Below are 27,848 nucleotides of genomic sequence, written 5' to 3'. Positions count from 1 at the left end.
CACACACACATACTCAATCAAAAAGTCAGAACATACCACCTGCAACGTTCCCTTTCCAAGCTGTTGAGTACTGGGAAACTCAGGTATAGTTGGAGACTTTAAAGATCCTGAGTAGTAGTAATATCTGAAATTCAAGATTTCAGAATAGATTCTTTCCCACTTATAGAGGGAAAAGAGAAAATTGCAATAATTCAAGATAGAAATATACTCTGTTGGGCCCCCTCTTCTCAAATTTGAGCTCAATTCCCCTGACTAGAGCTTCCTTGCAGCTGGTGTTAGTTTCTATGCAACTTCTGCTTTGAGTTCTAGCCACCACAGAGGGAAGCAGGTCCTAGGCAGAAGGCCAGGGACAGACCAGGGTGACTTTCTGAGAAAGCCCTTTCTTCTCTTCTGGGAAAGTGGGATATAAAGATTCCTACCTATGTCCAGGAATTGAGTTTCAGTTTCTAAAACATTCCTCTCATAATAACTAGGAACATTATGAGTACCTCTCAATTTTCATAAATAGTTTTAGCTAGAAGTTTAGCTGTAAATTAAATTTCTGTGATGTGAATCCAACTTCTCTTTGAGTTCCATTATAAAGTTGAAGATGTGCCTACACAAAACTTTTGATATACTTGCTGGGAAGCACTGAGTAGAGGAAGGATTAAAGTGTTGCTGGCCTCGGCCTCGGATTTCTGTAGGTTTTGTCTGAGTCTTCAAATCTCTGCCTCTGTTTTGGACCTTTACCACAGTGCTAAGATAAAAATATTAAAATGTCTTAGTAAGCGTGGGCCCCACTTTGTCATCTGGTCTCAAAACTTCCAATTTGGGGAAACTTAAAAATTCATGATGAAGGTTTGAAAAGCCTCTGTAATTCATCATGTGATCTTAAAAAATAAGGTACACACTCACTCTTCCTCCTCCTCTGAACTTCTGTAAAGCAGGAAGTGAGCAGGTAGGAAACCTAGTAGTGGCAGAGGTGAGAAATAAAACCTTTCAGCAACATACACCTGGCCTCTCAGCAGCGCCCACAGGAGATGTAGACAATTTATCTTTTCATTTTTTTCCCTCCCTTCCTCCCCCTTTCATATAACTCTCAACCTCCCACATTCTCAATCCATTTGAGGGAGTGAAAATCCCAGAGCCTGTAGAAGGTTTCTCTGGTACCTGGAGCCCGAGGCTGTCCAGCAGTAACCTCTAAGAAGCAGAGTCTGGCGAGAAAACTTCGGCCATGCAATTTGGCGCAGATGTCTGTTGCCGGAGTTGGGAAAGCATGGCCCCAGAACTTACCCAGGCTTACAGTTCTGATCCTGACTCTCTAGACCAAATCGATGTTTCCCAAAGTTGGATCTGTCTTCCAGCTGCAACAGAATCATCTGGGCCCCACCTCCAACCCACTGAATCATAAGTTCCTGGGTGTGGGGACAGGGTATCTGCAATTTAAGAGAGCACTGCACACTTCAGATTATCGCATTGACTTTCCCTCCTCGTTTTCACCTATCGGTGTGTCTGAGGCAGCAGGTGGGAAGCCCAGCAGCTCCCCCCCCCCCCCAGGTTTCCTTCTCTGCATGGCTGAGGCAGGTAGAGGCAGTATCACTTCCCAGCATTGTGGCCAGCCTGTAACACCTATTACTCTGACTTCAATTGCAGCGGATGAATGCTTCACTGACAGAAACAGGAGAGAAAACCCTGTGGCCGTGGGCCTGAGTATCGCAGTACTGCTTATCGTTTTGCTAACAGCGTGTCTGGTGGCCAGCAAGAGGCCCAGTAGAGGATATGAACGCATGTAAAGCCCCACCTTCTTCAAAATGTGCAAGGTTAAGGCCTTGGGAATTCTGGCTTCATATTCAGCCTGAAGTGAAGGGATCCATTTTTCTAGTTGCCTATCCCACCCTCCCGATCTGATTAGAAAACCTGGCTTTCCGCCGCTAGGCCTTCGGAAGACTAACAAAAACGTAGCCCCATCTACTTTCTCCTATTGGCACAGGGAGGCTGTGCCATAGGGGCTTGAATTCCACCCTCCACACCTGGTAGTACAGGTCTGGCTTTGAGAATTAGGGACATGAAGCAGGGACAGGGGGAAGGTGCTTGGGAGAAGGAGAAAGCAAATACCTAAAGGGAGAATTATAAGAAAGACATTTTCAAAGTGCACTGATTTCTTTTACACATTTTTAAGAGTCTCAATATCCAGTTTTTCAAAAATTTTAGTTTTAAAAAAACAATCCATTTCAAAATTGATTCTAAAGTGATTTTAAATTCCCGGTTTTTGCCCAATTCCTGATTTACTTGAATTACAGAATGGTGTTAACAGACTATTATTTTTAATAACTAGATAACTAGATAACATCCCAACATTTCATTTTTTTTTTTAATGTAAAGCACACACCAGAGATCTTGGCAAACAAGAGGCCCCATAAATATTAGTTCTCCAATTTCTTCACCTTCATCTGTTGTCTGTCTCCTTAACATTTTTTTTTTCCTGCTTTGTCTCTGTTTTTCTTTGATCCTTAGTTTATCCTTGTAAATTTGTTAATCTGGGCTATTGTGGGGAGGGGATGTAAGCAAAGCATCAAAACAACCAGGGACTGCAAACAGGGCAGGTAGATCTACCCCAGATTATTACCCACTTTCCTCTTAAGCAAACATTTACCAAAAAAAAAAAAAAATCATAAGCCAGGAGATTCCTGATTGAGAGAGATTAATATATGGAGGAAAAATTCTATCAAATATGGCTTAGAATGTTATTCATTCATGGTTTTTTATTATGTTGTTTAAAGAGGAGTATTGAGGAGGCAGCTGGCTGAGCCTGTGACTCTAGATCTCACCTTGGATCTTGAACTCAGGGTCCTGAGTTCAAGCCTGACCTTGGGCTCCCTGCTGGGTGCAGAGCCTACATTAAAAAAAAAAAAGTAGGAGAATTGAGGGGTTTTTTGTTTTGTTTTGTTTTGTGTTTTTTGGAGAAAAGGGACAGTATGGGCTTCTGGATGTTTCTAACTGCTTTTACGAGCAGAAGTGTTCTTGTTCTTCTATAGTCGCCAGAGGTGCCATCCCTTGTTTTTTAACAGGGAGTTTATGACACTTGGCAACAGCTCTATAACCACTGCTTATCTAGGGCATGTTCTGGCTGTCTCTGCAAGGATTTTAGCTCTCTCCACTTTCTCAGAACTGAGGGGGTGGGGAGGGCACGCAGCAGCTTCAAGAGCGTTTCAAGAGCCCCTAAGACGTTTGGAGTGTTAGGACATTCCTGTTTCCTCCTTACAACAGGAAATGTTGAAGAAAATCTGGGCTGTGAGGACCCGGTGTTCCCCAGAGTGACTCAGGTTTACCAGCGAGGGCTTGCTTTTGGAGAGATGCCATCTCTCTCCAACTCCAGCAGGCCCTCCAGCAGGTCCTTCCAGCAGGTCCCTCCAGGAGGCATCAACAAATACTCGGCTCCCCACTGCCGTTTCCAGCTCCGCCTCAAGCGTACTGGAGGGCTTCTATACCGCAGAGCACGAGCTGCTTATTCACCGTGCCACTGACCACCCTGTAGGATGACTAAAGGAAGCTTACTGTTGCAGTGTGTGGGAATTTCCATGGGAAAAGCCGTGGAGTTAAAATCAAGAAGAGAGGGGTAAGGCAGTTCATATAAGTGCAATTCTCCTTTCTACCGTCTTCAGTGAGTTCTTTGGAGTGGTACCTGCAGCAGTCTTGTTATCTACACCCCCCCCCCCCGCTAATTATCTTTCAAATTGCCGTGAATTAACATTCTAGTAAGCGCAAAGGGCAAAGGTTTCGTTTGGAAGATTAGTAAATAAAGCCCGGATGCGTTCCTGCCCCGCAGCTCTGCCCACTTTGTGCAGGGACTTCCGGGGAGGGTCCCGGATTGCGACTGCGACGCGCTGCTGGTCGGGAAGTGGCCTCCTCCGGCCCGGATTGTTCTGGTGCTACTTTCAGGGCTGCAGTTCCAGGGGTCCGAGGCTTACTGCAGAGCGCTGCTGGTCGCATTCTGGCCCCCTTCCGAAGGCCTGCGGGGGGCGTCTGCGAGCCTCTCCGGCCTTTAGTGCACCTGCTGCTTGCGGGTCCCGCGGGTTTCAACTCCATTTTTCTCTTCCGACGAGGGTAGAGCATCCTGAATTCACCCCTCCCTCTACAGCCCGCCTAGAGACCGCCCACCTGGAGATAACCTACATCATTTTGATGTATTTCCTTAGCATAAATATTGTTTTACAAACCGAGCATGCGGAGTACACAATTTGGAATCCTGTTACCTGTACATCATAAGCATTTCTCTATGCTATTAAAGGTGCAAACTGTCATTATTGTGGCTGCTCTGAATACGCTATCAACATTATATAAAAATTTACTAATTATTGTGTTGAGAATTTTTATTGTTTTAGGTTTTCACAAATATATTGTGATTAAAGAATTACATATGAATTACAAAACAGATAAGACATTGATTAACCAATGTGTATAAATGTGTGCCTGAATTTTGGTTTTGCCTCGTAAACTGTTTAAAATGGTTATAATTTATTCTGCAGTACTGATTCTTAATTTTTAAGAAAAAAATTGAAACGAAATACACGTAGATGGTTTAAAATTTGTTTTAAATATTACAGAAATATATGAAATGAAAAAGTAGATTTAAAATAGTGACTAGAATTTTCCTCACAGAATTTTCCTTCCTCATGATCTAATAGATTGGGGGGCAGTGTTTAAAATCACGAGTAGCAGTCAAGATACAATCTAATGCAATAAACTGTTTAAACTGGTGAACAAAAAAGAAACAAGATTCAGAAGAACAGTTGAGAGGACAGCAGAGCTAGGCTCTGGGCACCTGCTTCCCCCAACACACTCACCAGGAAGCCATATGATGAGAGAGAAAAAAATCTCGTGAACACTTACTACCATTCCTAAAACTGGAGAGAAAAAGACTGGTCATTTCCTCTCTTCTCATCTAGGAGTAGTGAAAATGGCCACTGGGAAGAGTAGGCAGAGTAAACAGAGACTGAGGGAGGTGAACTGGGGAGCCAAACCCAAATCACTGGATACCCCCAGACTGTAGCTAAGTCCCAAGATACAGAAAAGAAGATAGAATCCAAACAGGTAGTTCAATGGGAAACATTAACTGATCTCAGACACGGGGGAAAGAAAGACCCTAATTTACCCAAATGATATTAAAGGAAACGCAATGTCATGGATGAGATGCTCAAGAACGAGCAAGATGAGGGTCCCGCCTGGCTGGCTCAGTCGGTGGAGCGTGCGACTCTTGATCTTGGGTTTGTAAGTTTGAGTCCCACATTGGGTGTAGAGATTACTTAAAAAAAAAAAATCTTAAAAAAAAAAAAAAGAATACGCAAGATGAAAACAAGCTCTATGACCACTATGCAAAAGTACTGCAGCAAAATAACAGAAGAATAATATTAGATCAAAATATGGCTATAGAGTTTTAGCTTTGCCAGATGAAAAATGTTCTGGAAATGGATAGTGGTGACGGTTGCACAAAAATGTGAATGTACTTAATGTCACTGAAGTGGACACTTAAAAATAGTTAAGATGGTAAAGTTTGTGTTATGTATCTTTTACCTCAATTAAAGGAGGGAGAGTTAGAAAGGAATATAGTTGACAAAATACAAAGAAAACATAACTTCAGGAACAGAGAGAAATCCCTGACAATTGGTTTTTGCTGAGAATCATTTAATAAGAGCGTGAATTCCATATAACCAGAGCTCATGGATGAAATGTTATAATGAAAGAGTGAGGTGAAAGGGAGATTTCACTCCTACAGGTGAACAAATTGAGTATCAAAGTAACACCCAATAATAAATAGAAATAGTAAGAGGCAGAATTGATAGAGCTGAAAAGTGAATTATCTTCACAGAATAACGGAAATAAGCAGTTAATGCAGCTAAAAATTAAGATTATGACATTATAGGGCAGCTGCTAGGTATGGAAGATATTCAGATCAGCTAAAGCAAGGATAATTGGTGCCTCTGACGTAGCAAGTTCAAAAACAGAAGGAAGATAAATTTGATGGTTTCCGAGATTTTCTTTAAGATAAATAATTGAAGTTGCAGATTGAAAGAGCATAGTGTGTCCCAGGAAAAAAACTGACACAGAAGGCTTAGCATTAAGATACATCCAAATTAACTATAGAACTTTAAAGATACAGAAAGAATTCTTTAGACATATGAATTCTCCCTCCCCTCCCAAAAGAGCAAATCACCTATAAAGGGGAAAGTTAAATTTGGCCTCAGATTTCTTTACAGTAACATTTAAACTCAGCAAATAATAAACCAATGTCTACAAAATCCTAAGGGATAGAAAGTGTGACCCCAAATTATTATTATTAAGACAGCAGGCTGATATCCTCAAACATGAAATAATTCAAAGGATATAACACCAATGAGTTCTTCTTCAAGATAGTGCTTGACAATGAAATTTGATAAGAGCAGAGAGAAGCCACATTATAAACAAGGATATAAACAAATATCTCTCAGAAATAGAGAAGCCACATTTTAAAAAAGGCATTTTATCTATTTAAGTAGTTAAATATAAAAAGCATTAAACGACCATGGGTCTGTAAATCTATCATAGAGTTACACCTTCTTGTATATGAAATGATATATAGACATGGTTATTCATGACAGCATTATTTATAATAGCAAAAGATTGAAAACAAATGAAGTGTCCATCAGTCTGGGACAAATACACCCCACAACAGAATAGAGTTATAACAAAGAATGAGAACATACATATTTGTGTATGTATAGGAAACTTACCCAAAATATATTGTTCGGGCACCTGGGTGGCTCAGTTGGTTAAGCATCAGACTCTTGGTTTCAGCCCAGGTCATGATCTCAGAGTGGTAACTGAGCCCTGCCTCTGACTCTGTGCTCAGTGCAGAGTCTGCTCAAGATTCTCTCTTCCTCTCCCTCTTCCTCTCCCTCTGCCCCTCCCTCCACTTGCTCTCTCTCTCTCTCAAATAAATACATAAAATCTTCAAAATATATTGGTAAGTGAAAAAAACATAATGCATGATAATAGTGAGAAAAGGAGGAAAAATATTTTTTTTCATTTTTGCTTGTATGTGAAACATTGGAAATATATATAAAAAGCCAAGTAGTTACAACAGGGGTGGGGGAACTAAGATGGGGCAAGGATGAAAGTGGAACTTCTCAATGTACAGCTATTTGTAGTATTTTGACTTTGAATTGTGAATGTGTTATATACTTGAAACAAATTTTTTCTTAAAGATTTTATTTATTTATTTGACAGAGAGAGAGACAGCCAGTGAGAGAGGGAACACAAGCAGGGGGAGTGGGAGAGGAAGAAGCAGGCTCATAGCGGAGGAGCCTGATGTGGGGCTCGATCCCAGAACGTTGGGATCACGCTCTGAGCCGAAGGCAGACGCTTAACGACTGCGCCACCCAGGCGCCCCTGAAACAAAATTTTTTAACCATAGGAATGACAGTTATCAAATAGAATTGAAATAATGTAAACCCAAACAATGATTTAAAAAAATAACATATCTATTCAAATTTTGAATTTGGAAGAAGAGAGATGGAAGGGAATCTGCTTGAGCTCATCTTTCAAAACACTTCAATAGATAATGTCTAAATTGGAAACACAGAGTTTAGAAAACACATAATGTCTGTCATTTACTTCATAACCCTCTTAATGCATTTCATAATCCCTTAGTGTGTATTTATAATCTCTTTTTTAACCTTAAAGGGATCTTTTATGAAACAATATCTCCTGTGACAAAGATACATTTATTCGAAGTTCGGTAATTGTCCCAGTTTTGTTTTAGCTTTTTTTCTTCAATGAAATCAAGTTAAACGAAATACAGCAATTTTGGTAAAATAGCCCTTGCGTGATCCTATATTAATACAAGTACTTGTATTTATTTTTCTGCCCATCTGTGCTTGTAGTTGTATAGAAGGATGCCTGAAGTTATATTGGTCCATGTTTTAGCAAGAATAATTTCTGGGCGGGTAGTTTTAGGTGATTGGTTTTGTGAGGGGTCCCAGAGAAGGGCGGTCCAAAATGTCCCACAACGGCATATTGATTATTTTGAATTGGGAAACAAGGACACTCATAGAACTTCCTCTGTCACCATGAAAGCAAGAAATAAATCTCCCCTATGAAAGCTACCCTCCCTGTGCCAAGAAGTAAAAATACCTCCTTATCACCAGAGAAAGGAACTTTAAAGCCAAGAAGGCTATAGAAACAAACCCTGCTATTTTTTACTAATCTGCCATCTCAGCCCAAATTCTACTTAGAATTCCTTACAAATTAAACCTCCCAAACATCTGTTTTCTTTATCCTGTCAAATCTTCACAAATGTATTATCTCTTTGTCTAAAATGTGTCAAAACTGCCTGCCTTAGTCATCTTTGGGTGTCAATTTCATTATTGGCTCTCTGTGCATACATAATAAAATTTAGGTTTTTTTTCCTCCTATTAAACTGTAATTCTTAAACCAGTTGGCAGAATCTTGGAGGAAAGAAGAATTTTCTTCCTCTCCTACAGTTTTTACTTTTTTGTGAGCTTTTGTAAATCATGTTAATTATTTATAATGAGAAAATACAATTTTTTAAAAAATAGGATGATGTTTAAGCATTCATGTGAGTGCATGCGTGCAAACACACACACACACACACACACACACAAGAAGCAAATGCCTTCAAGGTTTGCAGTGATTCATTCAAGTGGAAGGACTGTGGTGATTAGAAAATTATTTTCTTTGTGTACTTTTCTGCATTTTAAAAACATTTAAACAATGTGACATTAAATAGTATAAACCTGTATGGAGGGTAAAAGTTGCTCTCTTCTCCCATCCCACCCCTTCCCCAGCATCTTGCCTATCTTTTTATTTTAGGCACACACCCACATTTGTTTGAGTTCATGCAACCCTCCGCAGACCGTAGGGAACTTCCCTGCTAGCACACTGAGATCTACCATATTCTTTGTAGTGGCTGCACGATATTCTATGGTACGGATATGCCATTTTAAATTTTTGATAGATATTTAGATTGTCCGTTTTGTTTTCATAAAATGAGATTATTGTAACATACCTTTGTGTACTTACATGAATTATCGTGAGTATAAATTCCTAGTGGTGGAATTATTTTAGGGTATGTGTTTTACATTTTAACATTTTTGCATTTCTTTCCAAGTCATTTAAATCAAATTAACTTCTTAATTTGTTGATGTTCTTTTTTATATAAGAAATAGATATTAATATATATATATAAAACAGGGGTGCCTGGGTGGCTCAGTCGGTTAAGTGTCGGACTTTGGATTTCAGCTCAGGTCATGATCTCGGGGTCATGGAATGGAGCCCTGTGTGGGGCTCTGTGCTCAGCGGAAAGTCTGCTTGAGATTCTCACTGCCTCTGCGCCTCCCCCTCTTACGTGTGCGTGCTCTTTCTCTTTCCTTCTAAAATAAATAAATAAATATTTTAAAATATGTATATATACGTAACAAAATTGTTTACTCCAAAAGGGCTTATCATGAAAAGCAACATTTCTCTGTCCTTCCTTTAAGAAACAAAGTACTTTTAACTAATTTTAATAATTTCTTATGGTAACTATCTCAATAATTCTTTTTAAAAATGTTAAAAAGCTTTCTTATTTTTTAATTTATTAGCTTTAAACTACTTATTATGGCAGATAAAGACTTCATACTCTCACACCATTCCTTGTATGGTTATAGCATTGTTTTTTGCTAAGTTAATAAGGTATATATTATCATAATTATGTAAATATTGTCCACTCCCATGTCAAATAGTGCAGGACCAGCACGGTTCTTGTCTTAGACAGATTTGTTGTTTCCTGGAGTCTCTATCATTCGCTCGCCCCTGGTCCCTCCCGATTCTTTTTTCTCTGACCTCAAGTGAGAATTGATCCTTGATTCATTTTTATATTGTTTCATGCAAGAATCTCATGGATATATTCTCTTATCTGTCCTTTTTCTTATGTTATCCAAATATTTGAAATTTTGATTAAAATTTTTCTTTGCATGCTGTTTAAAACTGAGATGATATGATGTTTTACCTTATAAATCCTTGCCCTCACCTTGTTCTTCTTCCATCCCATTCTCCCCTTAGCCACCTATAGGCAATTACTTTTAGTGGTTTATCATGCATTCTTATCCTTCCAGGTTTTAAGTAAATGCAAGCACATATATCTTCATTTCTTCTTTATTTACACAAAACATTGTAGTACTATATGCATTTTTCTTTGTATTGCTTTTTCCCCCCTTAACATATACTGGAGATTTTTCTTTTCTTTTTTTTTTTTTAATTCAAGTTGATGCACAGTGTTACAGTAATTTCAGGTATACAGCATAATGATTCAACTTCTCTATAGGTTATGTTATGCTCACCACAAATGTAGCTACCGTCTGTCACCGTACATGCTATTATAATATCATTGACTCTATTCCCTATGCTGTGCCTTTCATCCCTGTGACTTATTCATTCCACAACTAGAAGCCTGTATCTCCCAGTCCCCTTCACCTATTTTGCCCATCCCCTCAACTCCTTTCCCTCTGGCAACCAATAGCTTGTTCTCCATATTTATAGGTCTGATTCTGCTTTTTGTTTGTTTGTTTATTCATTTGTGTTGTTTTTTTAGATTCCTGATACGAATGGAAATAATATGGTATTTGTCTTTCTCAGTCTGACTTCTTTCACTGAGCATAATACCCTCTAGGTCCATCCACGTTGCTGCAAATGGCCAGATCTCACCCTTTTATGGCTGCATAGTATTCCATTGTGTGTGTAATACCACATCATCTTTATCCATTCATCTATTGGCTCTTATCTAATCTTGAATAAGATATAGATATAGTTTTCTACTTATTTGTATTCAATCACATTCCTCTTTTCCTCAGGGCTCTTCATCTTTCTCCAGTTGAGACTGATTACATTTTAAATGAACTGAATGAGCACTCTCTAATGAAATAAAGAAAAAAGTTTTGACGAATTTACAAACTTTCATTTTTCAGCTCTCATGAATATTTAGGTCTGTTTTCTAGTATTTTTAGCTCATTAAAAGCAATTCAAAAGAACGTTAAGTATAGCAAAAATGTTTTACATTTTTGAAAACATGGATAAACATCACATGTTTTCAAGGGATCGTGTGTAATCTAACAACAGTCTCTTTTACGTAAACACATTCTACTTTGCAGAGAGCACACCTGGAAGAAAGCAAGTCTAACAATTATTAAATATCTAATAATTGCCAAAAGGATAAGGTTATCTTATTTAATCCTTCAACAATTTTATATATTACTTGCTTACTTTATGAATGAGGAAATGGCAAGGTTCAGTAACTCATCCCAGTTCACACAGTTAGTGGTGGAATTAAAAGTCAAGGTGGGTTGTGTGTCAGCTATACTCCAATTAAAAAAAAAAAAGTCAGGCTTGGGTTTGACTCCAAAGTTCATATACTTCCCCCTCTAACCTGCTTTCTGGTCTGTCCTCACCAAACCTTACCCGCTATGTTGTATTTTTTTCCTCTCTCTCTCAGTGGATGAGTGTTCGTCTGACTACACAATTGTGCTTCCTGTGATTGGGGCCATTGTGCTTGGTCTCTGTGCTGTGGGTTTGACTGTCTATGGAATCCGCCTAAGACGTGAATCATCTGGATACCAGAGAATCTAATTGGTGCCCTGGGGAAAAGAAAACAATGGAGTCTAGTGAATTCTTTCATCGGTTCCAGGATGTTGGGGACGTCCCTTAGAATTAGTCCTTCCAGAGATGTAAACCACCATCTTTCACAAAACCCAAGTCATCCCTGATTGAAGTTCAAGCAGCAAATCAATTTCTGCATATTTTTGTTCATTTTATGAAAGATCTAGTGAGCTGTTTCAGAGTATTTTCCAATTTTCTTCAAAATATTTTAACCATTCTAAGTCAGTCTTTGAGATAGATTAAATTAGCATAATGTATGCAAAGTGGTATATGCTTCCAAGTTATAAACTAAAATGTCAATTGTAATTAATGCTCCCTGTGCATATTGGGGATTTTATTTTATCCTCCATCTTTCCCATTAAAAAAATGCCTCTGCTTTGTCTATAAAATGGACTTCTAGTGCATTTACTATCCATGTTTTATATGATATACCTATGTCTGATGACCTACTTGCTTCCTTTTCCATTTAAAAAAAAATCATCAAAAAACCCACCATATCACAGGTTGTCTAGGTTTGATGTGACACCAACAAGAGGAGCAAATCAACTTATAATCTTGAGGCCTCCTCCTGCAGAATCACTAGAGACTAGGAGTTCGGTGGCTATGGACAACAGAACTCACTAATAGGCAAGAAACAATAGCCCTTAATTTTTGAACACATCTATGCCAGACACTAGGCTAAGTTTAGATACAAGCCATAAAATTCTCACAACTTATAGTTGAGTAAACTCAGGCTTAAGGAAATTAATCACTTCCATGTCGCCCAGCTCACAAGTGGCAGAGCCAGAATTTGACGGCCAGTTGGTCTGGTGGCAAGCTCTCTGGACTTTTCACTACACCAGTGACACTGAGCGCTGCCTGAAGCCTCACCAACACATGCTCCTTTTTCACAGAGAAAATGAATTTCTCCAGGATCATGAGAGATTAGAAGACACGAAAGGAGGACTTGATAGGTAATGAAATAGCCAATCTTTAATAAAGGTCTCTACCGTCTTGAAGGAGACTGAGGGGCTCTGAAAAACAAGGGTTTCTCGTTTGTATGGGATTGTGCGGCTGTGGCTCAAAAGATAAAGGAATGCAGGAAACTTCTCAAGTCATTGGAAATAGAGAAATCTTCTAACCGCCAACCAACTTTTCTTCCTTGAATGTAGATCCCCCCTTGTGGTAACTTGCTTCTTCTGCACTTTTACAGCCACATCTATTCTAATTCACTTTATTCTGTAGAGCAACCCGCCAAGAATTGTACTCCTGCTTGTTCTTCCAACTAAAGGAAGGAGCTAAGTCTGCTAACACAAAAGACCACATACCCCTAGCATTCTTTAGGAAAGGAATAATTCAGGTCACCCTGGAGGACATGTTGACTTTCCTGACTTGTTCTCTTATGAGTGAATAGGGTTGGCAAGATCCTCGGTTTAGTCTTAATAGAGTATTGGATTGTATTAAAAGTTTTTATAATAAAAAACTTTATTTTGGGGATGAATTTATGTCATTCGTGTCTTATGATTTGATTTTCCTGCTATAAAAATTTTTGTTTACCATCATAGTTGTGGTTGTTGCTTGAATAGATAAGTTAAATCATCTTTCTATAATTATTTTGTTCTATTCTCTACTGTCACTTTACTACTAACTTGGAAGACCTATTTGAGAGAATCTGAATTTTTGAGAGGAAAACCACATCCAAGTTGTAAATTAAATCTCTCAACTCTTAGACCAGACTGACTAGATTACTAGTTTACTTAAGTGCTGCCACAGTTTATCCATCCATTTATTCAATCAATGAACCAACATCAATTAAGGACTTACGAAATATCAGACACTCTGGTAGGGGCTGAGATAAATGAGAAGTCCTGTATTAGCTGTATTAGTCCTGGATAGCTAGGTAACAAGTTAACCCAAAACTTAGCAGGTTAAAACAACACACATTTATTATCTCACACAGCTTCGGATGCTCAGAATTCCTGGAGCAGCTTAGCTGGGTGGTTCTGGTTCAGGTTCTCTCACTAGGAGGCAGTTAAGCTGTCATCTGAAAGTTTAACGACGGCTGAAGGATCTGCTTGCAAGTTCACATTCTGCGGCATATCTATAGGAATGCTCACAACATGACAGCTGACTTTCTCCAGGTGAGTGATTCAAGAGAGAGAGACTGACCACCTATTCACAAAAGTTACATACCATCACTTGTATTGAATTCTATTGGCCACACCAACCATCTCTGGTATAATGTAGGAGTGAAGACCAGGAGAGGTGGAAATCAAGGGGGGCCATCTTGGATACTGGCTACTCCAGGTCCATTGTCAAGGTTGAATTACTGGTTTACTTTTTTCTTTTCTTTTCTTTCTTTTTTTTTTAATTTTTATTTTGTTATATTAGTCACCATACAGTACATCTCCAGTTTACTGGTTTACTTTTTGGGAGCAATTCAGGTAAATAAATTCCAGTATGTACACTAAGAGAAGTGGCTTACTATGGAAACTATACAAAGGGTAATGAGGGCAGGGCCCTTTCCAGCCTGCTACCAACTCTGCCCCAAGTATGGCACCTCCCCAGGGGAGCAGCCTCTCACAACCTCTGGTGCTGACAGTTCATTGACCAGTCGAGGCTCAGGCATACTTGCCTTTTCACCAGCGCTGGCTGTGGGCCCATTGCTCTACAATGTTAACTGATAGCTTTGCCTCAAGGATTTGTTAACTCTTTACCATAATATAATCCAAAGAGATCTGGACCACACAGATATCCCACAGGACATCACTCTGAACCATTACTTTGATGACATTATGCTAATTAGACAGGACAAGCACAGAGTGATTATTCTGTTGGAAGCCTTGGTAAGACATATGTATTCCAGGAAGTAGGAGACAAACCCGATGAAGCTCTAGGGACTGACTAGTTCACTGGAGTGTTTAGAGACCCAGGGGGTCAGAGGCATGCCAGATATCCCCTCCAAAAAACCATACAGCTATTTTGCATCTTGCATCCATCCCACAAAGAAGAAACCATAGGACCAGGTAGGCCTTTTTAGGGTCTAGAGGCAACATTCCACAGCTTGGAATATTCCTCTGGCCCATGAGCAGGAGAGGGCAGTACAGCAACTCCAGGCCGTGATGCAATCCGCTCTGCTGCTTGAGCTATACAATCAGGCAAACCTCATGTTGGAGGTATCAGTGGTGGGTAAGGGTACATGGCATTTTTGGCAAACTCCCGTGGGAGAATCGTAACACAGGCCCTGAGTATTCTGGAGGCCATGCCATTTGCTGGAGAGAAATAGATGCCCTTTAAGATACAGCTCTTGGCATGTTACTGGGTCCTGGAACACTTGACTTTGGGACACTGTTACCACATATCCAGAATTGCCCATGTTGAGCTGAATTCTGTCAAATCCACTAAGTAATGAAGTCAGTTGTAGAATGGGTAATAGGACAGAGGTCAAGAAACTATGGCTCTTGGTTTGGTCACCCATTTTTGTAAATAAAGTTTTGTGGAGTATAGCCATACCCATTTGTTTATGTATTGTTTATGGCTGCTTTACAACAGCAGAGTTGAATAGTTGTAATAGAAACTGGTCCACAAAACTTAAAATATTTACCATCTTCCCATTTATAGAAAATTTGCCAAGCCTTGGGGTAGTTATATGTTTAAATTTATGAGAAACTGCTGAAAAGTTTTTCCAAAATGGTGTTTGTCTTTCTCTAACTGGCTAATTTCACTTAGCATAATGTCTCTCCGGGTTCCTCCATGTTGTCACAAATGGCAGGATTTCTTTCTCATGGCTGAATATTATTTCATTGAGCACATTTATCGTGCATCTTCTTGGTTCATCCAGTCGATGGACACCTTGGTGGTTTTCAGATCCTGGCTATTGTGAATAAGCCTGCAATGAAGATGGAAGTGCAGATATCTCTACAAGGTACTGATTTCCTTTCTTTCAGATACATACCCAGATGTGGGATTGCTGGATCATGTGGTAGTTCTATTTTTAATTTTCTAGGGCACCTCCATACCGTTTTCCAGCATGGCTGCCATTTTACATTTCCACCACCAGTGTGCAAGTGCTCCCTTCTGTCTACATCCCCACCAACATTTGTTATCTTTTGTCTTTTTGATGATAGCCACCCCAACTGGTGTGAAGTGACATCTCATTGTGGTTTTGATTTGTATTTCCCTGATGAGTATTGATGTTGAGCACTTTTCACATGGCTGTTTGCTATTTGTATGTCTTCTTTGGAAAAATGTCTATTCTGGTCCTTTGATCATTTCAAGTTGGGTTGTTTTGTTTTTGCTATTTTTTATAATTAATAAACAGCATGCATCACTTTGTTTTATTTTTTTTTTAAGATTTCATTTATTTATTTGTCAGAGAGAAGGAGAGAGAGCACAAACAGGGAGAACAGCAGGGAGAAGGAGAAGCAGGCTCCCTGCTGAGCAAGCAGCCTGATGTGGGACTCGATCTGAGGATCCTGGGATCATGACCCTAGCTGACAGCAAACACTTAACCGACAGAGCCACCCAGGTGTCCCTATTTTTTGCTATTGAGTTGTATGAATTCTTTGTATATTTTATATATCAACCTGTTGGCTTGTAACCCTCCTGGAAGCTTCCCAGGTGCCATCTAAAATCAGCCCACAATGTTCTCTTGCATTACGGTTCTTTTTTTCTTATTGGTTTGTGGGAGTTACTTATATAATAAGGAAAGTAGCCCTTCATCTGTGATAAGAGTTATAAAATTATTCTCAGTTTACTGTTTCCTTTTTCCTATGTATGTTTTGCTGGATGTGAGGGCCATCTGGCTGCGACATCTGTCACCCCATTGATCGCCAGGGTTGGTTCCACTGATCTGGCTGGCTAGGCGGGTGTCCCCTTCCTCCTCACCGCTCCACGTGCGTCCCTCCCGAAGCTGCGCGCTGGGTGGAAGAGGATGACCTTCCCGGATAGAGGTGGACTGTTCTTCCGTCAAGGGTATAAGAGTAGCTGCGCTCCCCTGCTAGAACCTCCAAACAAGCTCTCAGGGTCCTATGTATGTTTTGCTGTGCAGATTTAAAAACAAAACAAAACAAAACTGAATTTGATTAATTTTCTTTTATAGTTTGAGTATTATGTTACACTTAGAAAAACCTTCCCTCTTTTAAGATCTCTCATGATGTTTTCTAGCCTCTTTTATGCTTCCATCTTTTACATTAATCTCTTATTCTTTTAGGACTTATTTTGATTTTAGGTGTGAAAAGTAAGGATTAAACTTTATTCCCCAGAGAGCTAGCCACTTGTCCCAATACCACTTCTTGAATTATTGAGTCTTAAAATCTAGAATGTATGTTGAATTTTACTAATGACCTGTTAAGCATCTATGAATGTAAGATTTTTTCTTTTAAACTATTAATAAGTTTAATTAATTAACTATATGAATATTGAATCATTTCTTGTAACATCATCCATTTCATCCAAGTTTTCAAATTTATTTGCTTAAAGTTGAGCAAAATTAGTTTCCTACAAATCTATAATTTGTTTTCTGTATCTGTGACTTTTTCCCACTTATTTTTTTTAATCATGGCAAGTGTGCATTTTCCCCCATTTACTTTGATTAAATTAGTTAACTACATTATTGATTTCTTTTCTAAACATCTGGATTTATTAGTTCTTTAAAACTGGTTTTCTTAATTCATTATTTTCTTTTATTGTTACTAATTTCTTTTTTTAAATGATTTTTTATTATATTATGTTAGTCACCATACAGTACATCCCCGGTTTCCGATGTAAGGCTCGATGATTCATTAGTTGTGTATAACACCCAATGCACCATGCAATACGTGCCCTCCTTACTACCCATCACCAGCCTATCCCATTCCCCCACCCCCCTCCCCTCTGAGGCCCTCAGTTTGTTTCTCATAGTCCATAGTCTCTCATGTTTCATTCCCCTTTCTGTTACTAATTTCTTTATTCTGCTTTCCTTATGTTTATTTTTGTGTATTTTAGCCCTTAAATTGGATGATTATTTTACTTCCACTATGAATTTGCTTATGAGCCCTGCTTTAACTATGTCCAAATAAGCGTCTCTATGCAATGTTTTCATTTTCTAGTTATTCTGTAATTTCGGTTTTGACTTCCTCTACTTCCCAATAGTGCACTAAAACACTTATTTATTTTTATTATTATTATTTTAATTTTTTTAGAGAGAAAGAGAGCGCTCCCTAAGGACAGGAGGGGGTGGGTGGGGGAAAAGGAAGAGAGAGAATCTCAAGCCGATTTCGGGCTCAGCAAAGAGCCCCACCCTGAGCTCCGTCTCTGGAGCCTGAGATGAAGCATGATCTGAACCAAAACCAAGAGCTGGAAGCCTAACCCCCTGAGCCACCTAGGCTCCCCTCAACTAAAACACTTTTTTAAAAACTCGGGTATTTTTAACTTTTTAAATTTTATTTTAGTTATTTTTTTTCCTTTCTTGAGAACACTAGAAAATTGTGTGTTTTGCTCTTCATCCCATTTGACTTTTCCCCCAGGACTCCGCCTCCACCACTTTCTCACGGCTTTAATGATAAAGGTCAAGAGGCGGGTTCTCCTTAAAGCGCGAGGAGAACGAAGGAACCCTGCGGGCCAATAGAAGAAACGGCAACCCAGGACCCTTGGGTGCTAGGGAACGTGAGGGCGGACCCTGCGTTCCGTAGGCGCCACACCCGAGGGGCAGGAGAAGCAGGGACCACACCCCCGCGGGTTCATGGCCGATTGACCAATCGTCGCCCCCGACGCCCTGCTCTGTTCTTTGATTGGTTTTGAGAGAGACGCCCCCTCCACGCTAGAGAGGCCTAGCGCCTGACTCAGACCTGGACGGTGGCCCGTGGAGGACAATAGGCTTGCGAACCAGAGGAAAGGTGGAGCAGCGAGTGGGAAGCCGCTGGTGTACCCAGGAGTCGGAGAGCAACCGGGCTGTGGGGACATGGCCGCAGCCTCTGCGGTGTCGGTGCTGCTAGTAGCGGCGGAGAGGAACCGGTGGCTGCGAGTCCCGAGCCTGCTGCTGCCGCCTAGGTAACGTGAGGTGGAGGGGTGATGGATCTCTGTCTGGGGCGGGGGGCAGGAGTGGTGGTAAATGGACTCCTGCATGCCGCGAGAGGCGCTCAGGGACCGAGGGTGGAGGGGGTGGACGGGACCAAGAGAGCACGGAAGGAAAACCCCGGCCCCTTTCGGGGTGTTCTGCTTTCAGTCTGGACATCGGGAGGGGGACATCTTCACACCCGGTGCTTGCTTTTCCTCCCCTTTTCCCATATCCGCCCCGCAGCCCCCTGCCTCTCTATTTCCATTTTTGAGGCGCGGGGGAGGGGTTGAGCTGGGTCGGCCACATCCACACTCCGCTCACTACCGCGGCAGGAGCGACGTCCGCACAGCTGCTACCGTTAACATGGTGCGTTCTCGGCGTTCCCTCTCTGGAAGTGGTGATAATCCCGGTTCTGGTGAAGCCCAAAGGGGTCAACGACCTGCCCAAGCTTACCAAGTAGTAAGAAATGGAGCCAGGACGCCCTCAAGCCCCTTCTGGTTCAGCTATCCCCGGTCAGGTGTGTCCAGTTCAGACTCTTGGAGTTCTTTCTCATTGTTGGAATGGATCAAGTTAACAACTTCTGTCAAAAGTTCTTGGAGGCAAGTTAACTAACCTGACTCCGGATCAGTTTCAGATTTTGAGCTATAAGCCTTATAGACAATAACTTTGACGGTGAAGACACTCTCAGGTTCCCAGGTAGCAGGCTTCTCTAGCTTGCTTTGCCTCTTCATCCTCCTCCTTCTCACCTTCTCCTCCATTCTGGAAACACGGCAGAGCTAAGTGCCGAAGGGCGCTCAGACTGCAGTCAGAAGCCAGGGATCTCAGCTTTGCTACTCGCTAGCTGTGTGAGCAACCTTGGGCGAGTTACTTAATGTCTCCGTGCTTCAGTTTACTTACCTAGGAGGAGATGATAGTATTCCTAGAGGAGATATTAGTATCTAGGATTGTGTGAATTCAATGCATTAATAATACATGGAAAGAGGCTCAAACAACCTGGTGCATATGAATCAATCCATGAATGCAGCCTTTGCAGACTTCCATTGGGGTCAAGTTTTTTACTTGCTTTTGTTTTCTACAAGTTACTGTAGAGGTATTTAGATTTCAGTTACTTAATTGTAGGACTAGCCCCAGAGTAAAATAAGATAGTTGGTGAAAGCAGCATTAGTGCTCTTCTCTTTCTCATTTTTCTTTTCTTAGGTTTCCAGGGCTCTTCAAGATATTACACAGACCCATTTTCTCTCTCTTCCCTCTCCCTCTCAGATCTTCCGTACTGTGTACAGAACTGTTCTCAAGTAGCTGTCATCCTGGAAAATGTTAGAGTTGTTAATGGCGTAAGGAATTACAAATCTTACCGTTATAGAGGGTGGTTACATGTCTTGTAATGATTCTCTAGTAACTCAGAGAAAAGAAATCTGGTGGTGGAATTCTAGAAATGAGAATAAACTGATAAAGAAGTTACGTTGAATTAGGGTGGAATTGTCTCATGGAAGGAACTTCTTAATTTTGTTTTTTAAGCCATTGTTCTAAGTTGTAGCTTAGATAATGGTGAAAAATGGAAACGGTCAATCAAAACATTGTTGGGATAGAGGATTATGTTAAGTGGTGTGTATGTATGTGATTGTCGTGACTAGAATGGCAAAGAAAACTTTAGTTCAGCAGTGGCCTTGAAACTTAATCAGAGTCTTAAGCTGGATTTACCAAGAAGCAGCCATTTTATAGATACATCTGTGCAGGACAGGCCTTAAAATACATATGTGTGTGTGTATATATATATATATATATATATATATATATATATATATATATAAATACACACACACACACACACACCCCCTATCTGAAGAATGTGATGGGAAGATGCTATGAACTAGAAGATACCTTTAAAGATAAGGAAAAATGATATTTCTCCTAAAAGCTCAAGAGAATGAGGTCAGTGGAATTGGAAAGATGTGGGAAAGCAGTAGCCTCCTGAGGAAGCCGTCTTGTGGAACTCAAGTGCCATAGCTGTGGGTCTTCCCAGCAGCCCTGGATGGATGTCAGTGTCTGACTGAGTGTGCCTCAGAGGCCAATGACTGTGGGACCCACTAATCCCACCTCCTGCACCTCCACCCCAGTGAAATGCTAGTCCTATTCAGTTACCTAGTTATATAAACAGTATATACAAGCTACGTATACATAGTTGCATAGTATCTAAGCTACATTATGCTTTTTATCACCTGCTTTGTAAATATCTAAAATGGGAAGTTCTGTATAACCAGAGTTTTGCCAGATCTTCCAGATACGGATGGGAAAGACGAAGGTGGAATTCCTTCTGCAATTTGTTGTTTTCCCAATGTATTCTTTTTAGCTGACACCTGATAGGCATTATACTTTTTTGTCCCCAAAGTGAATGTGGCCTGCGTTCTGTCAGATCTTGCTTAAAGTTTTGTAACCTACTCTATCAATAGATATCATGGAACTTAAAAATTGTTTTAGACCTTAATGAACTTCCTCCTAGATAAGACATCTCAAACAAGTCATTTAGCCTCCTGGTTCTCCATTTCTTATTAATACAAGGACTCAGCTTATTGTGTACTTTGAAAACTGAGAAGTATCTTCAAGAGCACCTGTTGGAGTCTCCTGTCTTCCATGAAGACACTGAAGTTTGAGTTGGAAAGTGAAAATTGGATCTTGAGAGAGGGAAAAAATCTTAGATGTTATGGTTACCATACCCTCCAAGGCTCAACCCCTCTTACAAAATCTTAGTATTCATGTTTTTGCATTAGGGGGCCATAATGAAAAAAGACTGGAGAAACACTGATGTAAAGAGACTTGCCTGGGGTCACCAACATTTGGTCGGAGGGGGCTCTCCCGGCCCCATCGCCAGCATTCTTTCTGCTACCCTTTTTTTTTTTTTTAAAGATCCTGTTTATTTATTTGACAGAGAGAGAGACAGCCAGCGAGGGAACACAAGCAGGGGGAGTGGGAGAGGAAGAAGCAGGCTCCCAGCGGAGCAGGGAGCCTGATTCGGGGCTCGATCCCAGGACTCTAAGCTGAAGGCAGACGCTTAACAACTGAGCCACCCAGGCGCCCTTCTTTCTGCTACCCTTGATCAGCTCCTTCTCTTTACTTCTCTGGGCTTAATTGTTCAAACCTGTCTTATCAGGGTTAAATTAGATTGGTATTTTTCAAGCTGTAGTTTGACCAGTGTATTTTATTTAATAAACTGGAATAGACCAGAGAGTATCAAAACGCAGGGAAAATCTTTTGTCATGAAACTTCTGTTTTGTGTGTGTACCAGCATGTGACGTCAAATACAGTTTTTACTTTGGGTTCTAGTCAAAAGAGTTTGAAAAAGCTGAACTGGATGTTCTTGAAGTACCTTGACTTTCTAATTGTTGGTGACTCTGTGGCCAGATGCCAGGCTCTGGACAAGCAGGTTAGGTGATCTATTCAAGGACACGCGGTGCCAGGGAGAACAGCCAGAACTGTAACTTCCGGTTTCTAGAGGAATTTTCTTCCCGCTTTCCCTAGAGGAAAGTGTTACTAAGTCACTGCGTAGGCTTCAGGCTTAACCAAGGTCATATCTGGACTTGGTTTCAAGTTTTTAAAATTTTGGTTCTTTTGAAACAACAACTGATCTTGTGTATCCTGTTTAATTATAATTCCATTTGGATTCGCTTGATAGGAGATGCACTTGGAAGCAGAGATCCATGAAGTATGCGACAACCACAGGTACTGTCTCTGCTCTCCTTGGCTTCGCTTCAGATTGCGAAATGTCAGATTCCTTAATTTGTGTATGTAGAATCAGTTCTCCTAGACTTTTGAAGTTTGGGATTTTCATGATCATTTTCTTAGTAAGTATTGAGTCATGGTTTCCACCTCTTTTTATGTCAAATCTTTCTTGTTGTTGAGTCTAAACTATATACAGAAATAATTGAGAACATTTAAATATATTTTTGTTATTTCTGCCTCTTTGATCATCTTTAGTGCAGTGAATTGCAAAGGCATAACTGTGATGGTCTAAATCAGTGTTTTACAACAGTTCTGTTAAGTAGCAGAATGTTTTTTCAAATAAAATGTTACATGGAATTCCCAACTCTGAAACACATATAAGCGTAACTGCTGGTTGATTGGATGCAGCTTCCTCCCCGCGACACACTCATGCATACATCATCTCGGTAGCTCCTGTGACAACTCAGGCTCTAGAGATCCCTATAGAAAAACCTTGTTTTAAATTATATAACCTTCTTTTTTGAGAACAATAACTACGATAAACTGCCAGGGAACATTTATTTCATGTGTGATGATGGAAGTACATTTGTTCATCGTGATGGCTCTGGTGCCAGTGAACTGGCACGGTCCTCACTTATATGGCAAGAGAACCACACGTCCCTGTGTACGTGTACAGGGGCTAGAGGGAGTGGGGCGGAGTGACTGAGAGTTCCGATTCTGGAGTGAAGCTGACGTGGGTTCAAATCCTGGATCCACTATTTCTTTTAGCTGTATTATTTCAGGAAAGTAGTATCTCCTTGAGTTATAATTTCTTTACCTTTAAGATTGGTATAATATTAATAGTATCTACTTCATGGGATTACTGTGAGGATTTAAGTCCAGAGTGAGTCTTCAGCACAGGTTCTGAGGCATAAGTACTTACGAAAGATTAATTACTATTAACTATGATGGGGGCTTGGGGCTATTGACCTTTGGCATTTCAAAGCATCTTTTCATTTTAAAGTTGAAAAAGCTTGATAATTTAAGAGTTGATGTTAATAGGGGCATCTTGAATTTCAGTGAAGAGAAAAAAAAAAGGCATTAATATTAGTTAAAATGGTTATTTGAGGCCCTGCTATGTTGATTTTGCCAAAACAAACGTTTATCGGCTGGTTAATGTCATGGAATGTTTATTTTGCTTTCTCATTCTTTGCTCTCCAGTAACGTTTACGTATGATTTTCACGGTGTTTTAAACAGGACGAAACATTGCCAAGCTCCTCATTGCAAACCGCGGAGAAATTGCCTGCAGGGTGATACGAACAGCCAAAAAAATGGGTATACAGTCCGTGGCTGTGTATAGTGAGGCCGACAGGAATTCCATGCATGTTGACATGGTACGTTGTTAAAAACTGAAAGTCAAATTTTGTAAGTGATTGGATTTTTTTATTGTGTTGGTATTTTACTTCTTTATGTGGACAGTTTATGTTTGCTGTGTTAACAGGGCATAAGTGGGTAAGTTCAGTCATCCCCGTGGGGAACGTTTTCCAAACATAAGATCCGTTGAACTAAACAGTGTGTTTGGTTGTGTAGTTGACTTACGGGCAAAGTCCTGTCTCATCAAGGGTTGGTTAAGACAGTTCAGAGACAGATCATACTTTGAGTAGCGCATATCTGGGTCCCCAATGTACTAGAAGGATCCAGGTTCCAGTCTTAGCAATTACTACTTACTGGCCAAGGGATCTTTGACAAGTCACTTAATGTTTCTGAGCCTGGGCTTAACTATAAGATTATAACTAAAAGGATCCCACTCCCCTGAGTGTTACCACTTGTTACTAGCTATCATTCACCAGCCAGAAACAGCCATGGATGAATTCAACTCTTGGTCTTCCCTATGCCTGCAGCAAGGCTGAGCAGCGACAGAAATTCGTGGCTTTCAGCACTGCATGGCAGGCCCGTGGGCTCCCTGGCCACTTTTCTCTCATTCTGTGTAGTGACCGACTCAAACCTGCTTTGCTCCATTCCAGCCTCCGACTATCCCTTTATCCACCTATTCTCAAGCCATGATCCTGATTCACAGAGGAGGAGGTGCCCTTCTTCTGTTTGCTGCGCCTGCATCTGGCCTTGTTCCATCCAAGGCTAGTTGTCTTCCTGGGCTCTGCAGTCCTCCTCTTACCTTTTTTTAAGCATCTTCCAGCTTCTGCTTTTCTCGCTGGATACTCTCACTCTGGATCATTTCGTCTCCTCCTAGGGCTTCGCTAAACACTTCCAAATTTCTATTTCTATTTCTAGCTCAGACTCTCTTTTGAATGTGATACAGGTCCTTCCAACTGCCCACTCGACATCTCCGCGTGGATGTGTCACAGCTACCAAGCTAACATGCCTGAAGTTGAACTCATGACTTTGATTGGAGTGAAGCTGCTTTTCCTTCAGACTTCCCTAACCCAGCAGATGGCAACACTGTTGCCCAAAAAAGCCATAATGCCAGAGATCTGGGAGTCTTAGAACATCTTCTGTCTTCCCACCACTCTGCATCTTTCCCTTCCCCAGTTAGGCAGTCACCTGGCACTGTTTATTATTATTTTTTTAAAAGGTTTTATTTATTTGACAGAGAGAGAGAGCAAGCATGAGCAGGGGAGCAGCAGGCAGAGGGAGAAGCAGGCTCCCCGCTAAGCAGGGAGCCCGACGCAGGGCTCGATTCCAGGACCCCAGAACCATGACCTGAGCCAGGTCAGACGCTTAATGACTGAGCCACCCAGGCGCCCCTAGTGCTGTTTATTCTGTTACCCAAACACTTCTTTCCACTTCTTTCTGCCTCTACCACTGGCACCGGTAGTCAGAGCCGCCATCACCTTTGCCGGTCCGGGGCCACAGCCTCCTCCAGGTAGTCCCCCTGCGTGCATCTTGACCACCTCCATGGTATGTTCCACACTGCAGCCAGGCCAGTAGCCCAAAACCAGGTTTTTCTCATGGTGCTTCTCTGCTTAAATGCCTTAGACCTTTTTATCGTCTACTGGATTAGCAAGAATTTAACAGATGGATAGTATCGTTGGTCATAGCGTGGTTAATAGTCAATATGTTGATGGAAAGGTATGTTGGTGATACCATTTCAGGGGTTGATTAATGAGGAGCTATTAAAATGTCCTATCTTTCGCCCAACCCTGCACACATTCCTCTAGATCTCAGTCCAGAGACACGCTCGCACGTATGTGCAAATGAGGCGTGTATGGGAATGCTGCCAGCATCCGGCTTTTTGCCATTATGACCTAGACGTCTGTTCAGAGAACTGTGGGACCGCCATCCTGCGGAACATTATGCGATTGTTATAAAAACTGAGGTAAACGTATGTGCACTAGCAAGAAGAGAGCTCCCAAGACATCCTGTTAATGAAAAAAGCGATTACAGAAGTTTGATCCTGTTCTCATAAAAACTAAAACTGTATGTGTTGTGTAAATATATACAAATAAATAGGAATATGGATGTGGAAAAATATGTCCCAAATCGATCATAGTAGTTCTGTGTGGAAGAGGTTTGAAGTGAGGGAGGGGGCGATGCCTTTGTGTCATTGTTCACATTCTTTAAAATAAGAAGGGATTTGTGTTTTTGTGAAATTAAAAGTTTAAGAACAAAAAAACAATACCCAGAAAACCTCATTATGTGTTCCCTTGGGAGAAAATCCAAAGCTTTCACCTCCCAGGAGGCCCCCTGAAACCTGTGCTCCCTGGTCTGTCCAGCCATGTCTCTGGACCCTGACCCCTGGCTCACTGGGCTCCAGCCGCACAAGCCTCTGTCCCTCAGATGGACCAAGTTTCTTGCCAGCTCTGGACCTCCATATATGTTGCTCTCTTTGCGTGGGAGGCTGGCCCTCCCCTCCATTCCTGTTCCCAACTCCACATCCTCCCTGCATTTGCCTGGCCAAGTCCTGGTCGTCCTGGAGGAGCCCCTGCCCTTCCCTCCCAGCCTTTCCCTGAGCACCCTCAGGCCTGATCAGTCCCCCTCTTCACCTGCATTGTGTCCTTTGTGTTTCCTTCATGGCCTTTATCACAGTTGTCATTAAGTGTGTAGATGTATATCGATGTCTGTCTCTTCCCTCCAGGCAGGGACATTTGTTTACCGTAGTGCAGGCAGCTCCCAGCTCAAAGCACAGCACGGAGCAGGCACTCAATAAGTCTTTGAGTGAATGAGTGATGTTTTCTATCCCGTCTGCTTTGAGGGCTGCTGTGATTATGTGAAAGTTTTAAAGGACAGTATGAAGTAGTTCACAAATGTATAGAAAGAGCATTATCATTATATCAGGATAATTATAAACTTTAGTAAACTTCATAATTTTATTTCTTGCTGTATACAACAGTCATATATTTTGTCTCTTGTCAAATTGTACACTTTTGGCACTAGGTGCATTTAAGATTGTTATTGTTACCAATGATGATACTATGATTAATGCCTGTTGCTTTCTATCCTAAAGACATTTTATTTCACTCTAGTGTTTGGTTTATACATAAAAATCACGTTTGGGCATCCTCTTCATGCGAAAGATTCCAAACTGGCTTATTTTGATAGCAGACGTGAGCTGGTCCTTCTGTTCCTTAATTCTTGCATTGTTCTTGGGGAGCCAGTCTTTATTTATGATAATCAAATGACCCTGAAGCAGTTCTATCGTTTTTTTAGTGTGTGCTAGCTGTGAGATCTTTTAAGCTTGTAATATTCCTTAAACAGGCAGATGAAGCGTATTCCATCGGCCCCGCTCCCTCGCAGCAGAGCTACCTTTCTATGGAGAAGATCATTCAAGTGGCCAAGATCTCCGCTGCCCAGGTAAGAGTCATGAAGAGATTTACAATGCAAAAGGAAGAAGTTTTGTACAGTTTACACAAAAGCACTTACCATTTTCAGAACTCATTCTCCATTTTTAGCCATTCCCAAGATGTTTACGTTTGATCACTCATTGTTGTATACTAGATATGTCCCTTATTCCTCAGTCGCTTCACCTTCGCACTGAATCCTTTGCACTTTAGATCTTTTGGAAAACAGGTAGAGGAAGGGTTTAAATTATAAATTCAAATTAAGAGGGAATTCCGTCCTTCTACCGTCAAAACCAGAGCCTAGGAATATCGTCGGATCCTTTGTGGGAAATAGATGGTGCTATAAATTCCAAGAAAAAATATAATCAAGCAAGAAATCTGTGTACCTTTTGACTTTCCAGTCCCATTCTACTCCCAAGTCCCAGTCCACTCCCAAGTTTTCCAGTCTCCCAGGTTCAAAACTCCAGTATTATTACATCAAAATAAAATAGGAACCGACTTGTGTGGAGTCTTCATTTGAAATTTCTTCAGAAGTAGTTCTTTTTTTTGGAAGATTTTATCTATCTATCTATCTATCTATCTATCAGAGAGAGTGTGTGCACAAGCAGGGGAAGCAGCAGGCAGAAGGAGAAGCAGGCTCCCCACTGAGCAAGGAGCCCAATGCGGGACTTGATCC

At 40.9% G+C, this 27,848-nt stretch overlaps 2 protein-coding genes across 4 annotated transcripts in view; both read left to right on the top strand.

Moving 5' to 3' along the window:
* The window catches only part of LAMP3 (lysosomal associated membrane protein 3), a 34,300-nt gene extending 22,244 nt beyond the window's left edge, over positions 1-12,056 (top strand). The window contains exons 6-7 of one of the 3 annotated variants that reach the window (XM_057306644.1): positions 1,633-1,799; positions 11,504-11,589. In XM_057306644.1, coding sequence (XP_057162627.1) covers positions 1,633-1,772 — 140 coding nt within the window. In that variant the 3' untranslated portion in view covers positions 1,773-1,799; positions 11,504-11,589. Of the gene's footprint in view, positions 1-1,632; positions 4,300-11,503 lie in introns of those variants that run through there. The other 2 variants (XM_026497886.4, XM_057306643.1) reach the window with 2 other exon arrangements.
* Positions 12,057-17,929: 5,873 nt separating this feature from the next.
* MCCC1 (methylcrotonyl-CoA carboxylase subunit 1) overlaps positions 17,930-27,848 on the top strand; it is a 58,808-nt gene continuing 48,889 nt past the window's right edge. The window contains exons 1-4 of the mRNA XM_026497901.4: positions 17,930-18,675; positions 22,350-22,396; positions 23,634-23,770; positions 27,090-27,185. Of these exons, the coding sequence (XP_026353686.2) occupies positions 18,587-18,675; positions 22,350-22,396; positions 23,634-23,770; positions 27,090-27,185 (369 nt within the window). The 5' untranslated portion in view covers positions 17,930-18,586. The remainder of the gene's footprint in view (positions 18,676-22,349; positions 22,397-23,633; positions 23,771-27,089; positions 27,186-27,848) is intronic.

Source organism: Ursus arctos, unplaced genomic scaffold, assembly GCF_023065955.2.
Source record: "Ursus arctos isolate Adak ecotype North America unplaced genomic scaffold, UrsArc2.0 scaffold_4, whole genome shotgun sequence".
Lineage (NCBI taxonomy): Eukaryota > Metazoa > Chordata > Mammalia > Carnivora > Ursidae > Ursus > Ursus arctos.
Note: the sequence above shows the minus strand (reverse complement) of the source record. Positions and strands in the feature narration are given on the sequence as shown.